At 41.8% G+C, this 27956-nt stretch overlaps 1 protein-coding gene across 1 annotated transcript in view; it reads left to right on the top strand.

Moving 5' to 3' along the window:
* Positions 1-5503: 5503 nt before the first annotated feature.
* Positions 5504-27956, top strand: part of Cerkl (ceramide kinase like) — a 93108-nt gene continuing 70655 nt past the window's right edge. The window contains exon 1 of the mRNA XM_032903555.1: positions 5504-5792. Within this exon, the coding sequence (XP_032759446.1) occupies positions 5591-5792 (202 nt within the window). The 5' untranslated portion in view covers positions 5504-5590. The remainder of the gene's footprint in view (positions 5793-27956) is intronic.

The raw sequence follows: 27956 nt of genomic DNA, 5'->3' as shown, positions 1-27956 counted from the left end.
ATTCACCGGGATGATAACATTTGGTATTTTCTCTTCTGGGATTACAACCCAAGCTGGATTCAGATATACAATATCCTAATGCATTAAAAATCTCATTTCAAAAGCCTTGAAGCATTCTGAACATGGCTTTCTTGCTATGGTTGTACATTGGATATTCATTTCCAGAACATTGAACAGAAAGAGTGCTAATCCAACAGTCACATGGTTTATATCCAGAAAGATTTGGCTGTGGAAGTCTTAGAATTCTGACTAGAAGACCATGGAAGGCCTCTAATGTTAACAAAATGTTTTCAGGGACTGGAGCAATGGCTTAGAGGTTAAAAACGTGCACTGCTCTTGAAGAGGTCTTGAGTTTGGCTCCCAGCAATCATGCCCAGCAGTTCTCAATCAGCAGTAACTCCTGCTCTCAAGGGCCTAACACTCTCTTCTAGTCTCCAGTTACAGCTGCACCCATACATTTATACACAAAATAAAAATAAAAAACAAACCTTAGGAAGAGCGTTTTCAGGAGGCTCCTACATGTGTTCTGAAAACAAAGCACTCAGGCTCACAGGGGAGGTGAGGTAACTTCAGGGCCCCGGCCACCGGAACAGCCTGCCTAGGTCTGGACCACTTCCCAAAGCGTCAGATGGAGACAGAACTCCACTGCCAGCAGAGACACTGCAATGGGGAAGGTGACAAGGAGCTCTTCTGGTGGGGACCAACTGCAAGAGCTCTGAACTCCAGCCTTTGAACATTCAAGCCTATGCTATTCCCTCCACCTCCCAAAATCTGTTTCTTTAAGAGTTTGACAAAGCATAGGGTATTTTTTTCTATTAAATCGATATTGACATAATTCTTTGGATAATGACTTTTAAAGAGTGTTTATTGAAGAAGGACTTACATAACTCTATGTGATCTCATTCCAGCCCACCCACTAAGTCTCCACTATCTGTGGCAGGGCATGTGTGTGCATATTTGTGTGAGTGTGTGTGTGTGTTTGTGTGTGTGTGTGTGTGTGTGTGTGTGTGTGTGTGTGTGTGTGGGTGTGTGTGTGTGTCCATGGGTCTGTGTGTGTGGTCTGTGGGTCTGTGTGTGTGTGTGTGTGTGTCCATGGGTCTGTGTGTGTGTGTGTGTGTGTGTATGGGTCTGTGTGTCTGTGGGGGTGTCTGTGAGGCTATATGGGTGTGTGTGTCTGTGTGTGAGTCTATGGGTCTGTGTGGGTCTGTGTGTCTGTGTGTCTATGTGTGTGGGTCTGTGTGTGTGTGTGTGGGGTGTGTGTGTGTGTGTGGTGTCTGTGTGTGGGGTGTGTGTGTGTGTGTCTGTGTGTGTGTGTGGTGTGTGTGTGTGTCTCTGTGTGTGTGTGGTGTATGTGTGTCTGTGATGTGTGTGTGTGTGTGTCTGTGGGTCTGTGTGTGTGTGTGTATGTCTGTGTGTGTGTGTCCATGGGTCTGTGTGTGTGTATGTGTGTGTGTGTGTGTGTGTGTGTGCATTCCAACCTGGCACAAGTTGGAATCATCTGGAAAGTGGGAACCTCAGAGGAGGACTTGCTTCCATCAGATTGGCCAGTGGACAAGTCTGGGCATTTTCTTGATTGATGTGAAAGGTTCCAGAGCCGTGAGTAGAGCCATCTCTGGGCAGGAGGTCCTGGGGTGTGTAAGGACAGTAGCTGACTGTGAACCTGGGGAGCAGGCCACTGAGCAGCACCCCTCCATGACTTCAGCTCTTGCCTTCAGGTTCCTGCCTAGGTTTTCCACCCTGACTTCCCTTCGTGATGGATTCTAAACTGTGGTTGGACATAAGCCCTTTCCTCCTCAGGCTGGTTTGGACATGGTCATGGTTTGAGTGAGATTCTCCTGGTAAGTCTTGGCTGATTGAATATGTTGCTATGGTTAGTGACTATCTGCTGAAGAGTAGCAGGTGTGACCTTGCAGAACGAAGTATGTCACTGTGACCAGGCTTCAAGACCCTAGCTCATTCCAAATGAAGTCTCGCTGCTACTCTCAGAGGTGAGCTCTTGGGTGCTTTTCCAGCTGCCTGAAGCCTTCTAACTCTGATCTGCCATGATGGACTCTAACTTGCTGGACCCATGAGCCCCAAATCAACCCTTCTAGAACCTGCCCTGGCCTCGGTGTTTTACCACAGCAATAGACAAGTAACTGATACAGCCATGTTTATTACAATAGAAAGCAAACTGGTACGTCGATCATGGTTTTCATGCTTCTCTCCTTGATGCCCCTCAAGCAAGCCAAGCACCTTGTCTTCTAGGGGCTCCTCTGTGCTCACTACTCTGCACAGAGCATTTTTTAAGTGAATTGTTGCACAGACCTTCCCATTCTACTCTGTACAGTTTTGAACTAGCCAGTGACATTGCTGGCTTCTTCACGAATGCACGTGAAGACCACTAACATATTTTAAAAGTGAAGGTTTTGTCATTGCTAAACTCTTAAAATTTGGCCTTCTGTCCCTTTTAAGCACCACCCCTGCCATAGAAATCATGGGTTTTCAGAGTTAGACTTTTAGGATTTTACCATCTGGGATTCTAATCTTCAGGATTATGATTTGGGGGATTGTAGATTTTATCATTTTTTATCATTAGGGGTTTCAACATTTGAATTATAGAATTTGTGATACTTTAGACTCATTGTTACAAATGTTGAGGGAGTTCGCTAACCATTTTGGTTATTTATTGAGCATTTACTAGATACTAGGAGCTATGCTGAATGTAGGGGTCTCAATGGTTAACACGTTAATTTTTCAGCCATCAAAGAGTTCATTTTCTACAGCAAAAAGGTGATGTCTCTGGAGTACTTCTTATACTGTGCTCCTGACACTAATGGCATTCAGTGAGTGACCACGACATACATGAAGAAATAAATATGCAAGTATATATAACAGCTACTTCTTTTTAAAGAAAAATAAAGAAGAGTATTAGCAACAGCCTACAGCTAGGTGCATCTCGGTCCCCAGAACCTGTGAGCACATGATTTCGTTTAGCAAACTTGACTTTGTTAGCCGAATTGAGCTAAGGATTATTGAGAAGTCATGAAGTCATGAAGTCATGAAGTCACACATTTCTTGTAAGAGAGAGAGAGAAGGGTCAAAGTCAGACAAAGGAAGGATACTCGTGAGTAGAGGCAAAGAGCATAGGAAACCACAGACTTGGAAGATGAAAGAAAGGGCAGAATCCGGAAACAGAGAAGCTTGAGAAGCTGAAAGGTCAAGGGAGGAGTTTTCCCCAACCAAAACCAGGAGCTGTGCTGACACCGTCATTTTCATTTTCATTTAGACAGAGTCTTACATAGCTCAAGCTGGTCTTGAACTCATCTTGTGGCCGAGGAAGACCCTTGACCCTCCCTCCTTTGCTTCTCTGCCTGAGTGCTGGGATTATAGGTTTGTCCCATCACATCCACTTATGTGTTTCTTGTCTTGGTGTACGGCGGTGCACAGATGAGGGCAGGCTGACAGGACTGAGTTATGAAGGTGGAACACTCGGGATTTGTAGTGAGTTGGACAGGAGGCATGAGACCAAGGACAAAAAGGTGGCATGTGAGCTTCTGATGACATTGATTAAAAACTTTCCAGAAGAATAAATTTGTGGTGAAAAATCCTAAGGTAGACATCTATCTGAGGTTACTGGTCAGGTAGATGGAGGTGAGATGTAGCCCATTGGGATATACTATTGGAAGTTCTCTCTCTCTCTCTCTCTCTCTCTCTCTCTCTCTCTCTCTCTCTGTGTGTGTGTGTGTGTGTGTGTGTATGTGTGTGTTAGATCCTTTGGTGGCACAGAACCCTTTAGAACCCATGGGCTTTATTGTTTTCATCTTCATGACAAGACGAAACGAAGCCAATGTTTGCAACTCCTGGCTTTACTGAAGCTTGACAAATGGCAACCTGCCCCTTTGTAAAGGTCCTAAGAAGTAGCCATTGCCTTGGACTGTTTGCCTTGGCTCGCAGGGAGTTTTTAAAATGCTAAGGAGCTTGAGTCTGCCTGACAGCTGTGAATCCGAGATGTTAACTCTAGAAGTGAACTCTTTCTGGAACCGCACAGCCCTTACCTACCAGTGACTGCCTGCGAGAGGCTTAGAGATGGATGGGTTTCTGCTCCAAGAAACACGGCAACCTGGCTGCAATCAGACCAACCAGAGGCATTTCCCTGATTGCTGGGGAAGGCTGAGTATTTGCTTTCAGTGCATTGAATAGGAGAAGTCCCTGATTCCCTGACCCACTGGAGGTTTATGTTTGAAATGAATTGTCTACAACAGTGTGAGTGTTGAACCCAGAGAAATCCTCCTGCAGCTAGCCCTCCTGACATAGGGCTGTGGCCACACAGAGCATGAATTGTCTGCCTTATGGGATGGATGGAGTCCTTAGGCAATAGTACAGGAGAGCCCAGTTTTAAATCATCCTTCCATGCTTGACTCCCCTCCTCCCACCTCAGAGCATTATAAGGACCTCATAAAACCCCCTTCAGTGTCTAGACTCCAGCCACACTAGGCTCTTGTTTTCTGATTTCAAGTCTTAGCCTTGGCTAAATCCTGGGCTTTCAGAGGGAAATGTTTCTGGAATCTGGACCTCATCCCTGGAGATTGCAAACTAATCATTTTGAAACGTGGCCAAGACAACTGGATTAAACAGCAACAACCCTCCTAGGTCACTCACTCTATTGTACAATCACAGTGGAGAGCTGTCCCTCCTTCCAGCAGGAAGTTAAAGCTGAACTCTGGAGGCCTCCTGCTGAACAGTTGTGTTTGGTGGATAAGCCCTGCTCTTTGCAGTTTCTAGGCAGCAGCAGCAGATCCAGCAATGCTAAGGCTGAGGAGGACGCATCCAGGGAAAGGTAGGTCTCTGTATAGATATTCTACACTATGGATAGGCTGGACAGTAATATAACTTTGTAAGGTGCACGTTTGTGTATGCAAATCAGGGGTTTACACTTGCTCGTGGGCAATCACACAGTCATAGAGATAATGCAACTCCTTGGGGAATCTCAGAGGAGACCTCTTAGAAGGTAGAGAGAGCCTTGCACACTGAAACTCCTTTATGACTCCTGGCCAGCCCCTTCTGCAGTCACCCAGTAAGTAAATTCTTACTGTTTCTTGTTGTTGTTGTTGTTTTTGTTGTTGTTGTTGTTTTTAAATTTCTATTTCTGGACAGCGTCTTACATGTAGTCCTGACTGGAGTCGGACTCACTGTTTAGCTCTGGCTGGTCTGCAACTCAAGTTCACCTGCCTCTGCCTCGTGAGTGCTGGAACTAAAGGCGTGTGCCACCACTCAGAATTTTGGGTACTCTTTAGATCTATCTGACAAGAACCTGCACTTTATTTAACACGTGACTAGGTGATGCATAATCCAATTTTGGGGATGCCTGGCAGACTAGGGAGCTCAGCCAGGGAGCTCATACTAGCAGCATGGTCCAGAGAGGACACTAGCCCTCGGGAAAAGAGAAAGCGCCCGCGGCTCCGCCCTCTCGCCCCGCCTTCCTTCAGGCTAGCGTCGTTGCCCTGGCAGCGTGGGACAAGGCCCAGGCGGTGGCTGTAGCCACTCTTTCTTCCCCCACCAAAGGTTTTTGGTGGGTTCCTAATTCTGCCCAGCCCAGCGACGCCTCACCATGCTCCGGAGGAGACTCGGGAGCCGGGTGGGCGCTCTAGAGGAGGGGGCGCCCGTCGGGTGTCCGGAGCTCCCAAAGGCAGCTGCTGAACCCGAGCGGGTTCTGCTTCGAGGCATCTTCGAGATCGGGAGGGAAAGCTGCGATGTGGCGCTGGGCGAGCGGGCCCTGCGGTGGCAACGCATCCGGCCTGAGCTCCCGGCTGGTGAGTGGCGGCCCCCGGCCCCCACCTTCCCACGCCCCCCACACCCTGCAGCCGCCACGCCCTCCTGTCACTGACACCCCTCTGACCCTCCACCCCCAGCCTCCTGTAGAGGTTGTGATTGCAAACCAGGAAGTTGCAGTCCACTTTCCATCAGGAACAAGTTTTGAAACTAGATGTTTAATGAATTTCTATAGAATATCGCATCACAGATTTGCGCATTACTTAACCTTACAGTCTATTGACTTACGGTTTTGTGTTTTACTTGTTTGTTTTGTTTCGATAAGAAAATGCGATACCACAAGTCGACTTCGGTTAGACCTGTCTTGGAGAACAGTGGAATATGGTTCACAGAGTGTTTTTAATTAGCTACGAGTTTGTGAAATTAGAAACAGCTGATTCCTTCGGCCTCCAGAGGAAAAAACCTCCTTGGGCCACAGTTTGTCATAGAATGGAAAAGTCATTGTTTGAAAGTTTCTTGTCCAAACGTCTAACTAAATGAAACCATCCAGTCAGGGACCAGCATTAGCGAGGAGTATGAATTTCACCGGAGCCACAGGTGCAGCGCTGTTCACTTAAGCAAAGCTCCTTTGGGCTTTAAGTAAAATGTTTTCATGTCTCTTAAAAACCCAAGGTGAAGTATTTTCCCGATTCTTTAATATTACAAGCGAGGTGCCGGGATGTGGGATCTTTCTCTTCGACTGTAAATCAGCCTGAGTTGGGGAATATACATGTTTGTAACTAGAATCTGGATTAGCCCAAGGAACCAATTTAAGCTACAAGCTGACAGCATTTAGAGATTGCAGTGAGACCCCCATGTAGGTCAATGCAGGTCAATGCTGCAGCACAAAGACAAATAGTGACTAGAGGAGAGAAATCCCGCTTTACAGTGAGTGGTGATGGAGGAAAAATCGGTTTAATTAGCACTCCTGGTAATAGAATTTGAAAAGCTCTTGTGACAGTTTGATTGCTCCGAAGTTTGTAAGTGTTTAATTTTGCCCTAAGACCCTTTGGTTTTCTTTCCCTTCATACAGAACACATTAGTTTTCTTCACAATTAAAACCTGGTACTTTAAACCAGAACCTGGCACTTGTATTTGTAGAACAGGCCAAGCAGCACATTAATAAATCCAGTGGGTAAAGAGTAGGCATTAGGTGACCGTACCAGCAAAGGTCTGATGTTGCATTATTGTAGATACGCATGATGAGGAATGAGAAAGGTGAGTTCCAGAGCAGAGGGGAGACACAACCAAACCACCACACTTAGGAGAACATGGCACTGGGATATGTAGTAGAGGAAGCCATGACTTGGCAGTGGCCTAGCTTCCCAGGGTGGTGCTGGGCATCCTGGAGTGGGGCTGAGGTCACAAGGTCTCCGGACACTATTATGTGGTATATATGAGCTGTTATCAGAGCATTGCATTTTAAAACTTGAAATATCTTAGCAGTTTCATTGAGAAACAAAAATACTCCACGATCTTCCCTAACGTGTCCATCTCGAGCACAATGAGGGAAGACACTGATGTGTTTTATGGAGGCCATCACTGCTGGAGCTGGGATTAACTGGTGATCTTGTTGGCAGGGCAAGTGACTCTGACTGGAGTGACTGCAGTTCCCTTATTGGGTTCAAGGTTGACTTGGAGTGACAGTTGTGTCATCCTTCTCTATATAGATGAGGCTTATGAGGGTAACTACAGGCTGAGGTGGAAAGCTTAAATACACCAGCAATAAGTTTTAGTCTTTTTTCTTTAAATGAAGGGATGTTTTCACTTTAGTGTACTAGGTCTTGTTAGGAAAGATATTAATCCTGTGAGTAGTTACTTCCTTGTAAATTTCAGTATTTAGGGCACAAGGACTACACAGACTAGCATACTTGCCTGACACCTAAAGACAGAACTCCAAAGACTGACACTGCCACCAGTCAGGCATTCATCACATGTGAAGTAACCAGTATGTTGTGCGGTGATCTAAAGATCCACTGGAATTTCAGTGTGCTCAACAGAGCATGTTCTGTTCATGATAGGAGGATCAGTTAGCTATTAAGTCCCAAAAATTTAGGGGCAAGGAGGAGAAAATTGAGCATAATGGTATTTTATTGTGGGTTTGCAGTATTGTTAGAAACCAAGATGTTATCTGTGGACCTAGGGTAGAGTTTATGGCGATTGCCTGGGAAGTGTGAGGTCCTAAACTCAGTTTCCCTAACCCTCCGAAGGCCCAATCCTCCCTTGTGTCTTTAGCCTTAGTGTCTCTTGGTATTTCTTGGCTTGTGGTTACATAACTCTGTATCTTCACATGGATCCATATTGTCTCCATGAGTTCCCTCCCCTTCTTATAAGGTCAGTGGTCACTGTAGTCAAGAACCACCCTAATTCTGTGGTAATCTCCCTGCTAGATTACGAAGGCAGACAATTTTCCAATATGGTTCTTTTCAAGGTTCCAATAGGATGTGAGTTGGGGGAGACAGTTCATCTCACCAAATTTATGATGGGAGTTGGGAAGACAGTTTGGGTTGAAGGCTTCAATGAAGAATAGAAAATGAAAGGCTGTTGCCTGGGTTTGTAACTGATGAGCATCAGTCAGGATTATACCAGAATATTCCAAAAGTACCAGAGACCCGATGATGAGAAATGCAGGGTTAATTCAGTCGAAAATATAAAGTTCTGCCATGTTTTTCTTCTTTAATTTTAAATCTCTCCACAGATCTCTATTCTAAGCCCTCTCACTAATGATGGCCTGTCGAATCCTTATTGAAACCACCCACCTTCCATGCCTCTGCCGTGTTAATGACTTTAGCTTTCATTCTGCTTCAGAATGCCCAGCTATGGCTGCCACACAGGTGTTTGCTATGTCTTAAGTCTATGTCCAGCTCAGGAAGGATGCTGTCTCCTCCCCTGTAGATATTAGTCTTCTTTCTCTCAAGCTCTTTTACTTAAGCATGGTGAAGTGCCCAGGGCTTGCCCTTCCTGACAGTCCATGGTCTGGATCTCCGACTGTTCCCTCTCTCGTTCTCAAATTGTCTGATGTGCTTTCAGAAAAATGGTGCCTCTCGTTTCCTCCCATGACTCATCTCTGAATTCTTTCTTAATTCTGGGAGGCCCACTATCTTCCTCTCTGCTGAAGGTGCCCAGGAAAAGCTTTGAAGCAGTATTCAGTTAAATAGAAAATGCCAGTCTTTCCCTTCATGGAGTTCTCCTTCCTGTGACATGATTCAATTCCATTGGCTTGATCCCACTAGCACCTAGATTTTCAGTCTCCCATGGAGCTTCATTCTATGTGTTTGTACTTTTTGGTGTTCCCAAGGAGTCTCATCTGTTGTGGCTGCATATGCTTTCCAGAGTGTAGGCAACTGCCAAGTATTTCCACACAGCATTACTACTTGCCTGAAAGTCACTTTGTAGCTACATTGATATTTGATCAATAAACAGCTAATGATTTAGTGCTCATATATTGGGGTCAGAACTATGCATAGTTTCAGATACATGGTGATGGATAAGAGGGGTCACTGAATTTCCAAAGATCAGGTAAGATGTGAGTCCAGAAAGAACCATTGGTATTAGTAATAGATGGTAATTAGTAATAAATGGTGGTATTATGCTTAGGCTTCAAGGGAGTAGACCTGAATTTAGAGATGAAGACATTAGGCCAGATCTTTGACCTTTGCCTTAGCCTGACTCATTTCTTCCACCAACCCTTTGAGGAAGGAGGTTAGAATTCACTTACCTCAGCTCCCTCTCTTGTATTTGAGGCCAATGATCTGTAGGCAGGGGAAAGAGAGCAGTGCTGTCATGCATAGGTAGTGGCTTCAGTGCACAGAGGAAGTAAAGAATGACGGAGTCCAGATCTGGATGGAGGAAGGAAGACAGCCAGAATGTCTGTTTGCTTTACTTTCAGCTCCAGCATGGACCAGCCACAAGGAGAACATTTACTGAACGAGCATGTTTGTGACTGATTGCTGGCCTCACAAGCATCAGTATTACCTAGTGCCTCGTCTCATGATGATCTCTGCTAAGCATGGACTCATCCTCTGTACGAGGGTCCTCACCTCCTTTCTCCACTTTAAGAACTGGAATTCTTTATAAAAATGTTCTTAGGGGATTTCCAATATAACATACATTAAAATGAACGTTTCTTAGTCAGAGTGAGTGAGTCTGTTTCCTTGGCTCCTACTTTGCCTAATGGGACCATATTTGTTTCTTTGAAAACCCACTGAGTCGTAGGGAATGGGCTGAGAGACACATTAGCTCCCATGGCATGAGGTCTCCATGATCTACATCTGCCTGGCTCTTTGTCCTTATTTCCTCAAATTTCACCACCTTGTGCTAGACAGGATGACAGAGATAGAAGCCCACAGACGGGGCTTGCCATGTGACTCCTGCCGCCCAGAACTGGCTTCCTCTTCTGTTTTTATCAATACTTCCCTGTTGGCACTCATTAAAATTAATAGAGACTCATTTTAGATTTGTTCCCCTCGTTCTCTTTCTGCATTTGGGGCTCACATACAGAGACATGAATCAGTTTTCCTTTCTCATTAGAGGACAAGCTCCTTGTACATCTTTAATTTTATATTGTTTCTGAGTTTCTAACATAAGAGCTAGCGTTGCCTCATTTCTTTGCTGTGAGGGTCTAACAGGGAGTTCCTGTTTTGCTCAGCTTCAGGGCCATAAAGACAAGAAGTCTGGCACTGTCGTATAAACTATATGAACCGTAAGGCATTATCCAGTTCAGAGAATGATTTATTTTTTATTGCTGCAATAGTCCTTGATGATCTTCTGATTAGGACTGAAAATTGTGACCGCCTTACTTGTGGACCTTACATGAGTTTATTCATGCTGATGTAAGTACTCAAGGTAGCTGCCTGTGACATAGAAGAAAGCAATATCCTAAAGATCTTAGAATGGAGTCCGATGAGATTTCTGAGTCCAAATGAGCTGGGTACAAGGTGCCAAGATTCACAGGGAAGCTCAGTGTCTTGGTCAGATACAACTGACATTTGCCAGTTTCTTTTAACTTTTATTGAATTTAATTGACAATTTCATATATGTATAAGGTGCATTCTAATTATTGTGATCTCTTCTAAATTTTTCTCTTCCCTATCAACACCCTCTTCTCTATGTAATTCATACAATAAATTTTTGAGTCCATGGAATTTTGCCAGGATCACCTGTGTGATTATGAATTTAGATATATCCACTGAAACCTGGTAGGATACTCAGTGGGTACACAATTGAAGGTTACTTCTCCTCCTTCAGAAACCATCAGTAGCCAATAGCTCCTTGTGGAGAAATAGGGTCCTATGGGCCTCTCCTTGATCCATTATGTAGATAGGCTTAGTCTTGTGTAGATCTGGTCCATACATCCAGAACTCTTGGAATCCACCTGCTTTATACTATGCCTATTATCCTGGTTTTTTTGTCAGCCCAGGTGTCTCCAGAGTTCAATATTTTCAATGGAAATAGCTGTCTATTGCATTGTTTTCTGTCTCAATCAATGGCATACTTCTAGGAACATGTGTTTGTTGATGTTGATGATTAATTTGGATTGTTATATTAAGGTAGAAGACACAAGACTTTGTATATCCTAATCACGAAGATATTTTACTGTCTTGTGTGATCAGGTGTTATTTATTTCCCACGGAACAAAAGCAAGAGAGAGAAAACAAGGGACAGGGGGTTTGGGCTAGGTCAAGCTTGGTTGTACTTTATTTACAAATGTATTTAGAGATGGATCTCTGTGGCATGTATCAACAGCCCCCGGTGCTTCTCATGACGGCAACATGTCTCCTCTGTTTTTTCTCATTTCTCTGAAGTGAGGGCTGTGGGTGAACAGAAGAGTAGGACATAAGCAGATATATGATCTTCTAACATGGAAATTTCAAAGAGAAAAATCTCACCATTGGTCTGTGAAGGCCACTCTGGTTTCACACGAATGGTGATCATGATTCACCAAATTAACTTCATAATTTGCTAAAAACCAACAACTTGGAGCCCCTACATCCCTGACGTCTATTTGCATATGTGATACAGAGCATATTTCAGGCACGGACATGGAAGACTCTCAGGTCTTAACTCTGGGACCTGCAAGTGTATAACCTAGACAAGTAAGCAAACCTGGATGGGCATCAGTTTATTCAGCTGCAAAATGAAGGATTTGTACTATAGCAACATTTCTAAAGAACATCAGATCCAATCACCTGTACAGCTGTGCTTTAAAGAAGAGAAACCCATGCTCGCTTCGGCAGCACATACGCTAAAGAACAGAAACCGGGACGTATTTTGTCCAACAGAAAAAGTCTGAGTAAGCTTTGGATGGTGAGGGGATTCAGCATTTTGGTGTATGTGGACAAGAGTTTTTTAGTTTTTTGTTTTTTGGCAGGAACTTTGAAACCTATTGAATTTCTCATTAGGAAATGAGGGAAACAGGGGTATCCTTCAGTTCTCCAGTACTAGGGCATGATGGGAAATGGGTTGGACCTTTTTCACAGGCTTTGTCTACTTGTTAGCAGAGTTTCCATGACAGGCAGAAGTGACATTTCATCCTGTCTGAACTTTGTTTTATCTGAGCAGACTCTGTAATCTTATTAAAATATTATGCTTCAAACACTTTTACATAAAGTGAGGGTTTTAATTTTTAATTATGATTTCCAACTCTTGTTTTCACATATTTACTACCTCTGATACATTTTAAAGTTGTTTTCTTTAAAAAAAAAAATTCTCACCATAGCTCAGAGCTCAGAGAATTAGATCAGTGACCAGAAAAATCTAAGAAAGCCAGGCTTCAGGGAGAGTTTTCAAAGTGTCTCTTGTTACAAGGCAAAATGACTTTCTCCATCTTTAAGTTGATACAAACACATTTACATACTGGAAGTTTAGCAAAAAGAAAGGTAATATGGAATAATGTGAAAATGAGAAAAAGAAATGATTTTTTTTTAAATGGGAGTTGGGGATTTAGCTGGGCAGGGCCCATTCTAAGTATTAATCTGCCTAAGCTGCTTGGGAACAGATGTAAGCGAAACAGATACCCAGAGCTCTGCCTTACATCCAAACTGAGACATCTGTCAGAGGGCCGTGTGGTCACGAATAATGGAAGGAGGGGCTAACCCCTCAAATGACCTATTCCTCATGTGAGTTAGGGAGACAGTAATTAGTAAGACGTGGTGCTTTGGGTTGTCACTCTGCACACTAATAAGAAAGCGTCTCTGTGTGGTGTGGTCCAAAGCTGCCGAACTTGAAGGGATTCTTAAGAGACATATATAAAGTTTCAACTTTACATAGTAACTGTATTCTACCTGGTAATAAACTTTTAAAAATGCTTTATTTATCATGTGAAAATTTCCCAAGAATTTGTTTTTTATTAGGTAAATTGGTCTTCATCATAACAAAACAAAGAAAACCATGACATAACATAAATAAATATACTGTGATGCCTCTCTCATAGGACTGCATTTGCAACTGGCCAGTTCAGGCTCCATGTTCTGCCTAGAGGTTTTTAAACAATAGAGATATGGCTAGTATGATAGAAGAACAAAATCTGAAATAAGGTTGAATTTCAATGTATATAAGTCTAATACACGCAAAAGGCTGGTGACAGCTTCATTAGACAATGCTGTAACAACTCAAGAGTGAGAATGTTCATTTTTGATCTAGGGATGTAGCTCAGGGAGAGGATCCTTATGAGGTCCTGATTCAATCCCCAACCCAGTACTTCTAAAAGGAAAGGGAAAAGAAAAGGTTAAGTTTTCTTATTTTTCAGGATTTAGTTCTAATGCATTTTTCAACACAGGAAAGTATACTTTTCAAAATGTTTATCCCGGTGTAGAATGAAGGGAGTCATACAATTTGCGTGGCCTATTAACAAGAAAAGCAATTGAGTTCTAGGCTGTGTTTGTTGGTACTCTAGAGGCCAAGGCAGTGTATCTCAAGTTCAGATTCAAATCCAAAGGAAAAACAAACAAAAAATATTAGCAATGCTGATCTGGAAATGCTGAAATGGCATTTACTCTATTTTGTGTATACAAGACGGCCTTCATTATTTGTGAGTTAATTGGCTAGTGATTAAGTGTAAAAACCACTGCATAGTTCACCACAGTCACACTGTATTTATTGCTCGAACAAATTTGACAATTATCAATGTGCTACTGATTTGAAATGGTCATGATCCCATCTGGCCCCTTTGACCTTGTGAAATTCTGTAGACTAGAATTCTTTTATTCCAAAAGATTAAGAGCCCATTTGAAGGCAAGCACATTCAAACTTAACCTGTCTTCTTTTGCTTGTTCCTCTCCTTTCTTTCTACTCTTGTGGGCTCTTTGTGAATGAAACTGGAACACAAGTGCTCCCTGGGAGAGGAGACAAATTTTCCACTGGCCCCTCAGGGACATACAGTAAGAGGCACCTGGGGGATAGGGGTGTCGAAGGTCAGTAGATTAGAATTGTGAAGCAGATGGCACTGTCCATAGCTTGGGGCCCTTCAGAGGACTGAAGAAATGCACAGATGACAAAGATAAAGACTGAAAGAGCCAAGGTGATCAGTACAGACAGCAGAGTACTGTTGGGTACAAGGAGTTATGGTTGCCTCGGCTGGGGAATGTTCACATCTCATCTACTGCAGTTTGACAGTGGGTTTTAGAGGACCTGAGATACCTGGCAATTGTGAGGTCTCACTGTTCGACTGTCCACCACAATCCCATGTTCCTTACGGCTTCTTGTATGTTCTGTGACTAGATGGTAACACTTCATATTACATGGATGACTCAGCAGAACATCGCTCAGTTGTAAGCACAGTCCCCTCAAAAGACTGTGACGAATCACTGGCACAGTTGTAGAAGTGTGGGGCTCATAATAGTGTTCCATCCCGAGGGAATGAGGTATGTCTCTGCGTACATAAATACATTCGTGTGGTACCAAAGGAAAGGAACTCTCAGTAGCTATGATTCTTCCTATGATCTTGGAATTCCCAAAGCCAGGGTGTGCTAGTTGAAGTTAGGGAAAGAAAGGAAGGGGAGGGCGTGGCAGGAAATTGAACCTCATGCTAAAGTTTTGTCATGAGAACAAGATTTTCGGGGTTCTCTGTGTAGGAGATGACTAGATCTAAAGGTAGGCAGACAGGTAGACAGACAGACACATACACAGACTAAATACTTTTACAGTTTTTTATTTTATTTTATTTGCATGATTGGTATAATATGGTGTAACACTATGCACTTACAGTAAACACAAGGATAAGTCTAAGCTAACATACCAGCTGGCGTCATGGGATTCTTGTGAGTACTCCAAGATTTTGTGTCAGAAACAGTATTGTGCACAAGCCTACTGCTGCTACACCACAATGCCCTGTGCTTGGCTGCAAATAGTGAACGCACGTCGATTGGTGTTTATCCCACTAGGATCTGTGTTAAGCGGTTTTTATTGTTTTACCTTTGCAATAAGACTTTGTGGTCTAAGAGGGAATTGGCAGCATTAAGTATCTTGCCCCAAGCCTTACTAGTAAGTGGAGTTGTTTGGATCCAAAGTTTGGCAGTCTCGGGTGCCTGCACTTCTTACAACGCTGCTTCTTCAGGGAACCTAGAATTCTTTAGGACTCCCCAGACTTGTTGGTGCCACATCCCACAGAATAATAGTGAAGACTCGGGGTCCTACCTCCAGCCCTAAAAACTTTCAGAGGAAATCATATGGCTTCTTTTGCCATTTAAGAAAGTTGACGCAAGAGTTTGTTGCCTTTCTCTATCCATTTGTAATTTTTTGAATAAATGAAGGAAATATGAATTTTTAACAAATTGTTTAGTTTTAGTTATTTTAATTATGTGTACACATGAATGTCTGGGTGGATGTTTATACTTGTGAGTGAAGGGGTTTGTGGAGGCAAGAGGTATAGGAGCCCCAAAGAGCTGGAGAGACGGGCAGTTGCAGACCACCCAGGTGGGTGCTGGTACACCCCCGAACCAGAGTTAGAGATGAGAAATGGTATTTTACATACTTTTAATTAGTGCTTCCCTTAAATCATTTGTTTTTATTTTATTTAGGAAGCTTTCTGTATGTGCTGGGGTTGCTAAGTGTATAATGAGTTTGACGGGCTCTACAAGGTATATACAATCTCTTGGAAGGCATAGTAGCAGAATAATGACTTGGTGATTCACATTTGGGGCGGATGAGGTGTTACAGGACATTGGGAATGATCATGGGCAAACAGCTAAAGGAAAACCATCTCGTCCCATGGGTAGGAGTATGGGGTGGAGAGTGGGAAATCAGGTGAGAGTGAATTTAGAGTAAGCTCTTAGTCTGGCCGGGAGTCAGCAACACAGATGAAGAAAAACAATCTTGAGAATATTTTGAGAATGTGCTGGAAGTTTTTGGCTTATTTGCAGAATGAGCACAAGGTCCAGGTAGAATCACATATGCTTATGAAGACAAAGAGGTGACCTAGTTAGGGATGATAAAGGACTTGAATACAGGACTAGCATGTCCTATCAACCTCCGTATTAAATAGGAGCTGGGTGTTAGTGGGAATTATGGATTTGTTTTTATTGTATTTATTTACTTTGGAAATAGAGTTTGGGTTTAGAAAGTCAATCAAGGATGTAGGCAGGATAGATCAGTGGTTACAGGAGGAGGAGAACGGCCAGTATACCAGAAGACTAGGAGGCCATGTGTGTAGACAGGGGGAGTGGACATGTGGGAGATTATCACATATAGAACTTGGAGAATGTAGGATTAAAGAAAAAGGTGTTGCAATGGTGATACCATTTATTTTTAAATTTTTATTTTTTTATTTATTTACATTCCTGTCAGAGTCCCCTCCTCAGTCCCCCTTCCCATAGTTCCTCATCCCATCCCTCTTCCCCCTTGCCTCCAAAACCTCCCCCTTCCCTGGGGCCTAAAGTCTTTCAGGATGAAAGCACACCTCCCACTGAAGTGTTATATACTTGACCTGTGACAGGCCTCAGACCAACCTGTGTATGCTCCTGGTTGGTGGCTCAGTCTCTAAGAGCTCCCTGGGACAATTTTTAAAAGTAGGTAATTGATGGACTGTGGGTATTGCTAACATCTATCTCAACTGAGCTAAGTACAAAGCATTGTGTCTGTTACAGATCCTCCCAAAGACCCCGTGTCAAATGTGTCAGTGATTAGTAAATGCCCAGCAGAAGGGAAATTGCTTGAACAAGGCACTAATAGGAGAAATTGCTCCTGAAGATTGTAAGTTGAACCCTATCAAGCCTAAGTTTCGTTTTTGTTTTGTTTTTTTCAGAAGCCTCGGGGCCTCTCCTGAATGTATCTTGTTTCTTATTAGAATGAAGAATGCTGCCTAGAAATGATATCTTAGAGCTTTTTGTACTCAGAAAATATTGTTAATGTGATAAGGTTATGATCTTTGAACATGGCCAGCAGTTATTATGAAAATAAAAGTGTGAAATAGCAGTTTATAAATATAATTTTAATATGAGTAATATATAAGTTTATAGCATTTTAATATTAGAAAAAGTCCATTTATTTCTTAAAATCTCCATATAAATTTGATTTAAGGCAAATATTAATGCTTATTTAGCTCAGGTTTAAGTTTATGGATGTGAGAAACATATTACTCAAACCATTGTGTCCATCTGTACAGGAAGAATAACATGAATGGGAGTGAACAGCTGTTGTCAGGTGCAGGGGTCTCATATTCTATGTTTTAACTCTTTGAAAGTATAAAGCAGAGGCAGTATGTTCTGGTGATATTCCATTATGCAAATAGTTAATACCATTTAAAATCTTGTTAGATATATTTTAATAGCCCCATTAGTATCCCACATATATTTAAATTTTTCATTTAAGTACTTATGAGAGTCATAAACTCTCATAAAAATATAAAGATTGAATTTTTCATGAAACTTGTTTACTTTTGATAAATTTAACATGGGTCATATCTCGGGAAAAATATCTTTAGAATCTAAGCTAAAGATAGCTATTGTTTCTCAGGTTGTGTGAATTCTTTGCATCGGGAACAAATGTCTTCCGGTACTGGAAATATCTTGGAAAACAAATGTATTCCTGGTCAACATTTGTTTTCCTGGGCTCTTCTTGGTATGTGAGAATCTTAGGTGCACATTGGATGTTTGCATCTAGTTGTGTTGGGGAAATCCTGTGCTCTGGGAATCCGGAGCATACAGCATGGATCCCAAAAAGTAAAGCTATGGGGTGCCTTTTGGATTTGAATGTTTAAAGTCCCTTAGTCAACAACATTTAACTAGTATCCATTGTGTAACATTACCTATTGCTTTATTGTGGATATAACTATGCCCAAAGTAATATCTCAGAAGATCTCAGCCTGCTGAAGTAGATGCCACACTTCTTTGGCTGTTTGGTACTTAAAGTTTAGATATTGAGTCAGCAGTTACACATTGCTTAGCCAATAGATATGGGGAACAGCACAAAAACCATCGATTAAGGGATTCTTGTTTATATCCTAGACTTAGCTTTAAGAATAGGTGTATCAGTGTTGGAGAGATGGCTCAGCAGTTAAGAGCACTGGCTTCTCTTCCAGAGGTCCTGAGTTTAATTTCCAGCAACCAAAAGGAATCACAACCATCTCTAATAGTATCTGATACTCTCTTCTGCCATGCAAGCATAGAAGCAAATAGAACACTCACATGCATACATACATACATGCATACCTACATACATACATCTTAAAAAATAACACCTATCTCTGACATAATTCTTCAATAAATAAAACCACATTGGAGGTCCCTATAAAAACACAGACACTGCTGTGTGGTCTGTTCTGTGCTTACAAGAAGTTAAAGTAAGGTTGATGAACTGCTACCTCTGAAAATCCAAACCATGCATCATTCTCAACTTGCTACTAATTTCACAGCCTGGAAATAACCTTGTATTCTGTTTTCCGACTTCGTCAGAGCCTTGGTCATCACCGCTGCTAGCAATGCTCTTTTGTCTGCATACACTGTTGCAACATAATGTGTTGTGCATTCGATACGGATATTACCATATTGCCATAAGGAGCTGCTATTATTTTAGTCACCAACTGATTCTACGATAGTGTCAGATTTCTTTGGCATATGCTTATGTTTTTATACAGATGACCCTAAGTAACATCTGCCAGCTTTGTGGCGGTATCTACTGTTTCCGTTTTAGGTTTTGTGTTTTCCAGTCACATTTTAAATGCAAATCTATAATATTCCACTGTGTTAGGCTCCTTTTATGCTTTAAATATCGATATTAGGAAAATGAACCGGCATTGTTATCTCATAATTAGGACAGAAGTAGATTCTACCTACACATGGTATTTTAGAAAGCCCCTTTATGTGACTGTGCTTTTCACCTCTCTTGTTGATTAAAATTTGAAAATAAAAGATGCCCTTCTAATGGATCCTTTAGGTTTCTAAATTTCAAGCATACATAGCTTTCTATTTTACATAGTAGGGTTCTATAAACTTAATGACCCAAATGTATAGTCGTGACAAAGCTCTGGTTAGCTCATATCTTGTTGGATACCAGTCTTTCTTGGTGTCTGTGATGGTCATACTAGGGCAGGCAAAAGAAGTGGAAGTGAAAAGTCTAGAAACTGTCAAAATACGTCTTCACAGGCACTGGAGAAGATTTTAGAAAACAGAGGTCATTGACTAAAACAGTCAAGGGGCCCTTTCTTGATTCTCTTGGCACCTCCTTGTTGGAAAAGAGCAGAAACTAACAATTCCCACTGACCTTTCCTTTTATTTTCTGCTATTCTCTTGTTTTGTCTACTTATAAAACATATTTATTCAAAGGAAGTAGTTTGACATCTTTTTTGGTGGCACTTAAGTGAATCCAGAATATCAATGAAATGAAAACCCAAAACTTCCTTTGAATTTAGTATCAATGTGCCCTTGTTTTCTGCTGGAATATTAATTAGATTTTATCCAAGGGTATTATCAGTTAAATATGTCACTTCCATGCTTGCCACTAAACTTAAGCTGATAAAGTAAACACACATAGAAAGCACGGTCCTGTTCACAAGATGTGTGGTGTTGACCTCACTGTGCTTCTCTGTCCCAGCAATTGGCCTTCTTGCTCAGGGTATCAGCAAAGCCAACATCTCCATGTTCATTCAGTGGTGCTGGCTTCCCTCAGTCCCTCTGTGTCCCTTGGGTGGCTTACATCATTAGAATAACCTTCTGTTCCCCTCCTTGCTGCCACTTGGCTGACATCACATTCTGTGCCTGTCTCTCATGGCTCAGCCTTGGCTGCTGTGGCGTCTGTGTGGCTTCTCATCCAAAACTCAGTTCTACTGGGGTGGGGGGCATGGACTAGGATCCCTGCAATCGTTGGTTTTGAGGATAAGACCCAAGTGAAGCTGAGTGCTGGAGTAGCTTTTCATCTGGGCCTGAAACAGGAGAGCCTGGGACTGGAGTGTCCCTTGAGAAATAGGAATCTGCTTCAGCCTTCTGTGCCCAATACTCAACTGCTTAAGTGGGCTGGTGGGCTGAGTCCAAAGGGAATATCATTTCCACAGATTGTGGTTTAGTTTGTCTCCCTGTACAACTGAAGCAAAACTGGATAGGGGGTGTTCCCAGTGACTCCCTTCTTCCCAAGGAGTAGACAGCTCACTTTGTCACATCTCCCTACTTCTCTGTACAATCTCCCCTACATCCCTACATAAGGTATTTGAGGGGCAATAAGACTTGGAGACACATTCTTAAAAGGGGTTTTTAGGTGTTGTGTATATATGGAGTAATAGTTGCTATATATAAGATTGCTTAGCTGTTTTCAAAGAGAATTTCTGATGCCTTGGTTAGCTTTTAGCATGGTAAATTCTGTCAGTACTCACAAGGATGGGGCTAATAGGAAGAAACATATTTCCATTAAGATTGTGTTGTGTCTTGTAGCCACCCTGAGCAGGTGGACCTGTAATTATTTATTTGATGCTCTTTTAAGAAGTCAATTATACCATGGGAGATAGAAGAATAGCAAAATTAATTTGTTTAAGCATTGCGTAGGAAATCTTCTGTACACGTTCACTAGAGAAACATCGGGTTTCTTCCCTTAAAGGACAAGGCTTTGTTTTGTTTTTAGTAAGACACACTCTTTATAATTAAAACAAAATCCTAGTGTTAAGGGATTACTGCTTTAAATAATTGGATTTCTTTCTTTTGTCTCTCTGATCCCTATATATGAGAAGAAAATCTAGTTGTGCCATAGGATAATAAATATTTCCAAATTAAAGGGTCCTTTTAAGCAGAATTTTAATAATGTTTTTTAAAAAAGTTTATGGATGATGATATAGGAATACGTTAAGGTCAGGAATCATTTTAAATTTAAATTCAAAAGCCAAAGATACAAAACTTGGTGGAGCAGTGGAGCTGGGCAAACACTTCTTACATGGCAATGCATTTCTTCTTTGTAATAAATTATTACAGATTATCCAAACAGCTTCATCGAATCCTTTCATCACAACACTATATTTATCTCTTTACCCATTTGGTACTTTACATTTTGTATGTCATATGTCTCTGTCAGAGATAATTAAAATTTGAAAGTGGTCAGGGTGAGAAAACTGTAGGGAAATGCATAATGTAAATATCTGACCATGTTGGTTTTAGGGAAAACTTGCAGAATCAACCGCAGTCTTCTTTCTTTTATCTCTTTACACCATTGAGTCTTTTTAGGAGATTCTAAAATCATTAACACGGAGCCTCTAAGGGCAGCTGCCTAAAATTGAGGGCATAATTTGTATGAGGTAGAGTTGCTCCATCCAGCACCTTTCCTTGAGCATTTCCTTTAACCCTTGAATCAGGAAAGGATGGCATTTGTGGATGAAGAAGAGTGAGCTGACAGGGCTGAGGGTTCTTACTTCCTAGGAGATCACTCTGGGGATAAGGAGCACCTTTACAGATCCATCTCGTGAATTTCAGTCTTGGGCTCTTTGGAAGCTCAGAGAGGCACAAGCTCTCATTCTAGTTGAAGACTTAAAACAAACAATCAAAACAACCTCAGAACAAACCAATGGAAATCTGGGGCTGGAATAGCAAGAGATTTCAACTTGACCCATTTGGCAAGCAGCATGGGTCTTGCCATAAATGATACTGTCCCTTCATAAACAGGTTCTTAGTCACCTTAATCCATGTCACCAGATTGTTTTGCAGCCCTTGCTATCTTGATGATTGCTACCTAAAATAATTCAGTGGTTTCTCAATATAACTCAGATGTTCAAATCAATAACAATAAAGTAGGCTTGTTTTGAAAGTGTTTCCTCTTTGGCATTAACTGTTCTTCAGCACTCACACTGGGGGGGTGGTATTTGATCCCAGACTGAAAGAAGGGATAGGAATGAGTTATGTGTCTGTCAGATTTCCATATAATGACAAAAAGAACAATGGATCACCCACAGAAGACAATTTGGAACTGTTATGGAATAAGAAGTTATGAGGGGACAAGATAAGGAAGGAGGGACACTACTTGTCTGGAGCTGCCTTAAGAGCACAGACAGTGTGGCTTTAAACCACAGAATGACTTCTCATACTTCCGGGACTGAAAGTCCAAGGTTCTACCAGGGTTGGTTCCTGAAGTGCCTCTCTCGGGCTCCAGGGCAGCTGTCGTCTCTCTGAGTGTTTACCTGGTCTTACCCTGGTAACTCCAGAGAGAGAGAGAGAGAGAGAGAGAGAGAGAGAGAGAGAGAGAGAGAGAGAGAGAGAGAAGAGAGAGAGGAGGAGAAAGAGAGAGGGGGAGCAGGAGAGAAAAAAAAGATAAGTGCTAGTGGGAGTGAGAGTGAGAGGGAGAATTTTGTTTTCTTAAATAGAAGGAGATCAGTTCTCCCTTGAGATGTCATTTCAGGTTAGCTAATGGCCTCATTGCTTGCTCTTCAAACACAGTCCCACTGGATGCTGGTTGGGCATTGATGTATGAATTCTGGCCCATACAGTCCATAATGGATGAATCTACTACAAAATTATAATTAAATCTTTTCCAAATGTGCAAGTGAGTTTTTACTCCTAACTGTGTTAGTAAAGTTTATCTTTTGATTTGAATATAGTGGCTATCGGCAACTTTCTTTAAAAGTATATTTAGAAAACAACTACCAAGAAATAAGAATTGTTAGGACATCTAAGGCATACTGAAATAATTTTGTAAAAGGAGATTTAATACGGGGTCAATATAAATTTTTATTTTTACAGACTAAAGAAACATGACAAAAAAAAAATACCTTCGTGCCCGGGTGTTCCAAACATTGTCATGACTTTACTTGTTCCTGTCAATGTTTAGCCAAGTTAACTAATATGGCTACTAATATGATTGCTGATGTCAGACACAGATTCCTCTCTGGTCCCTTGACATTTATTACATGCTTACTTCACATTTAGGTACCAAAAAAATCACTACCACCACCACCACCACCACCACCACTACCACCACCACCACCACCACCACCAACAACAACAACAACAACAACAGCAGCAACAACAACAAAAAACCAACAAAAGACCAATATTCCCTTAAGTCTAAATCTTAGGTGCAAGTCTTACCAGCAAATAATTACTTTAAATGTTGGTACCTGCATTGGGCTACCAGATTCTTGGCCTCACACCTAAACCATTCAATAGCCGTGGGGAGAAGTGACCTAGGTGGATATCCTACTTCATTCAGGTCTGGGAAAGCCACATTTGAGCTCAGTCAGACTTCTGACCTACATTTGCAAAGGCAGTGCTGTGCTGTTACCTGAATCCATTGTGCACCTGAGGGTGAAATCCTAGAACTGAGGCTGACAGTATTTTTTTCCCCCAGCTATATTTGACCAGAAGTGATTTCTTACATCAGGTGGCTGGCTTTGAAAGACACAAAAAGTTCAAGGTTCCCTAGGATACCTATGTGAAATCATAGGAAAGGTGATTGAGAACAAGTCAGGATACTGAAAAACAACGCCGAGATAATGTAAAGAGAGATTCAGATGACTTAATTGTACCAGAAAGTAGTGAGACATAACTGTGGCTTTTGCTCAAACCTGCTCTTAGGTACATGCTCTGAGTATTAAATCATTTACTTCTTTAGTCATACACCCGTTAACACAGACTTAGAACCTCATCCTTATCTTGGCTCTGCGAGGCTCTGGAAACACAAAGCGACAGATGTTGTAGGCAGCATAATTACATGTATCCTGGAAACATATCTTTATGAAGTAGGATTGGTTCTTGGGAAAACAAAAATTTGGCAAACAAAGGGCGCTACCTTGCTGGTGTCAGCAGTTACTACTCAGGCTAGATTATAATGATCCTGTGTAAGCAGTAACCTCGGGCTGCGTGTTTCAGAGAAACAATGGAGTTCTGAAATACACTAACCCAAGTGAACAGTAACCCACTCATTCCCTGAAGGACGGAGGAGAGGTCCTCACAGCTGAGTTTCGTGTTGGGAGAGTTCTTTCTGCAGCCCTTAAAGGGCGTTTCCAGAGTGCCAAGTCTTGGCAGGTTGGTGCTAAAGTTTGGGGCACAGCTGACGGGGGATGCTGCCTTTGGGCTGTGTTCTCCTCTAGGATACCCACTGCAAAAGGTACCCATTTAACAGCTGAACTGAGCTCCTACCTTCCGGTAACTCGGTAACTCTTTGAATTGAGTTGGACACCCTGGGCTCTGCAGTTCTGTGACGCTTGATCAGCATTGGAGTCTGTACCACTCTTTCATTGGCCTCCAATTCCAACTCAAAGCACCCTCTTTGCCCTCTTCTGTTTAATACAACACACCCACTTAGTCAGTGTCTCAGAGGAATTGTCTAGACAACATGTTGAGGGTGACTATATGACCCTTTTCTAGTGTGGGAAGCTGCAAAGTTGAAAAGACCTTGACCAATGTTTCTGGGGTTACAGTCAGAGGCTTAAGTAACTAGGTTTGCTTACAGTCATGATCTGTTTATCTACTTGGCATCAAGATCATCTAAATGTGGACTTGTTTATATTTCCCCACCAAGTTATTTTGAAAAATAAACAAGGCCTCCAGTACAGATTATTTATACCACAAGGCTATTCTGACATAATTGCGCCTCGTGTCATGTGTCTTATTTTGTGTATTTTAGACAATCAGCCTGTATTTTGTTGTTGATAATCATCTTACAGATGGGCCATCACCTGCTTTAAAAAGCTTAGCAACCAAGCCTCCTCCGTTGCTATGGCACAGATTTCACATTTCCGAGAAGCAAAGACATTGAATAAAGAGAGTGGCACATTTCAGGGTTCAGGGTTCGCATGCCACCTCATTCAGTGTCTCAATGCTCAGGGCAGTGCTGTGTGTGGGGTTGAGCCCGGCAGTGTGAGGATGCCTTCCTCCTCAGCACAGTGTGTATTTTCACAAAGCACAGGAGCTACAGGAAAGTCAAGAGCAGGAAGCTAGGTAGCTGTGAGCAAACTTGAGCTGCACCTACCTCACCCGCGTTTGCCCAAAATTTAGCCGTTCCATCTTGGGTTGGAATAGATGTTGAACTTCCCAGTGAAGGGAAAGTTACAGAAACCTTTTAAAATCATTGAATTGGAATGACTGTCCTGGTTAAATGTTTTTGCAACCTTGATCACAAGCTGTAGCCATTAGAGAAGAGGGAAGCTCAAATGAGAAAATGCCCCCCTCAACCCCCACTGGATTGGCTGTGGAGCGATTTTTTCTTGATTAGTGAATCAATAAGGGAGGACTCAGCCCATTGTGGGTGGTACCTCAGGCTAGGGGTCCTGAGTTGCATATGAAAGCAGGCTGAGCCAAGTCAAGAAAAGTAAGCAAGGAAGCAGCACCCCTCCATGGCCTCTGCTTCAGAGTCTGCCTCCAAGTTCCTGCCCTGACCGTGATGTGGAAATGTAAGCTGAAGTAAACCCTCTCTTCCCCTGGTTGCTTTGGTCATTTGTATTTTTTAACAACAGCAATAGTTTTCAAAAGTGTCAGAACTCTATGGACGTGTAGGAAATCATTATCCAGCTGGTAAACGATGGGATTTTCTCATAAGAACTGAATCTGTGGTCATAAAATTTGTCCAAGTTTCTCCTACTCCACAGGCAGACACTTATTTTATTGATGGCTCATCTAATGGTATGGTCATGGGGGAGTGAAGTTAGTCTTCCAGATATTTATTAATCTTAATAGACTGGTATTTCCTCTTCTTCAGCCCTATGGGTGGGGTTGGATGTTTTGATTGATCTATTACAGTTAATTTCACAAACCCTTAAATATCATTTCAGATTCTGCTTATCATCTCAGCAATAGATTTGTCATACTTACTATCATGCACACTGTAACTTCTCTGGTTTTATGGCAGAAGGAAATAAGCAAGCTAATGCATCATCCTGCACTGTATTTACTTCTCTAGAAGAAAATTGGGGAGGGGTGTGCATCTGTCATTGGAGAAGTTAAGGCCCTATGTTCTGAGGAAGAATTTATTTTATTATTGATTCTATGTTTATGACTGGATGTTGGGACTACAACAGATTTATCCATTCAACTGTAGAGGGACCACATATAATTTTCCCTGGATTTAAATCACTTCTTAGTTGCATAGGACATCATAACATTTGTATTACTACCGAAGCCAAATATGGGCTTATCTTCTACAAGATACTAGAACTTAATCTTGTGGGCTCTATGAAGCCACTATATGTTACTTTAACATTGTGTATCAGATTGCATAATTCTTCTCTATGGGAATCAAATCCCAAGCCTCTGTATCGTCTATACTCCTGTTCCATGTCACATGCCAGCTTCTGATTTATCTGTTTGCACATCATATCTCCCTAGCCCTTTTTCACTAGTGTCTGCCACATCTTGACTGTTCATAAATACTAAACCTGCTTTTCACACAGGGATTTTTTACACCTGCTCAGGCAAGTGTAAACTCTTAGAGCTAGTTGTAACTTAAAATTTAGATACTTGTTAATATGGTGTATGTAAGTTACCTGACATAACTGGCCTAGATAGCATCTTATACTCAAATATTAGTATTTTTGAGTGAAACATTGACATTAGTCAGTCTAGGCAGGAGAGCAATACCTCAGCCTGTATGAAGTTTTTCCTGTGTAGTCTCGAGGACCTCCAACATCTTTATTTCAAGTATATCTCAATTTTTGGTCCACTGTATGTCCTCCTAGACCAATAATTTAAAGACAGTTTTAAAACACTAAGCTCTAAGCCGGGGGAAGATGTCTCAGTCTGTAAAGCATATGCTGCACAAGTGTGAGAACCTGAGTCTCATCCCCAGGACCTACACAAATCCTGGGCCTAGTGTCACATTTTTGTGATTCATGCAATGTGGACGTTGAGACAGGAGTAGTCTATAGACTCTGGCCTGCTAGAATAGTCTAATTGTCAAGGGCCAGGTTCTAGGAAGAGACTTTCTCAATGACAACCAAAACAAGGTGGAAAGCTCTTGAGAATGACACCCAAGGTTGTCCTTTGCTTCCCCCTCAAAAAACAAACACGTAAGCACAGAAAAGCACATGTATACACAAGCATGCACACACACAAGCATACATAAGCATACAAACATATATGCACACAAGCATGTACACACAGAGATATAAATGTGCACACACCCACAAGAAAATACATACATAACTATCTGTGTTCATGTTCAAATATTTGCATCTCTAGTGGACATGTATAGCCACACACACAAATAATTTTTCACTTCAATATGGTCTTTTGTTGAAGATGGTGCAAACAGTTTAAGAATAGTTCACCATTATTGAAAACAAGTACTATTTGTTTGATAGTATTTAATCAAGCACGTATTAATAGTAGGAATATCAGAAATAACTTAATGGGTCTTATGTCAGCGAATGATCCATACATAATGTCTTCTAGGGCATTGCAATATAACCAACTGAACCCTCTTATTGATCTGCTATTGATTTGACTCCTATCTGTAAGTCATGAGGGTAATTTAATCCTCACTTGACATTTTAATATTTATTTGTGTCCCTTACATTGAGGAACTTATTTCTTGCCAAAGAGAATGAAGATAATATATGGCAGAGATATGTGTCTTGTTTTGGTTGACAGTTCACAGGAGACAGTTAGGCACGAGTAGCAGTTTCAATAAGGATCACTTTTCTTTCTCCAGTCAGAAAATTTTTAAGTAATTCTATAAATTTTCATTCTTATTCCTCCCTTCTAGCTTTAGGACCACGGTTGGATTTGAGCTGCTAATTTGTTTTAGGATACATAATAAATGGTTGGACA

Source organism: Rattus rattus, chromosome 5, assembly GCF_011064425.1.
Source record: "Rattus rattus isolate New Zealand chromosome 5, Rrattus_CSIRO_v1, whole genome shotgun sequence".
NCBI lineage: Eukaryota > Metazoa > Chordata > Mammalia > Rodentia > Muridae > Rattus > Rattus rattus.
This window is presented reverse-complemented; position numbering and strand designations above follow the sequence as displayed.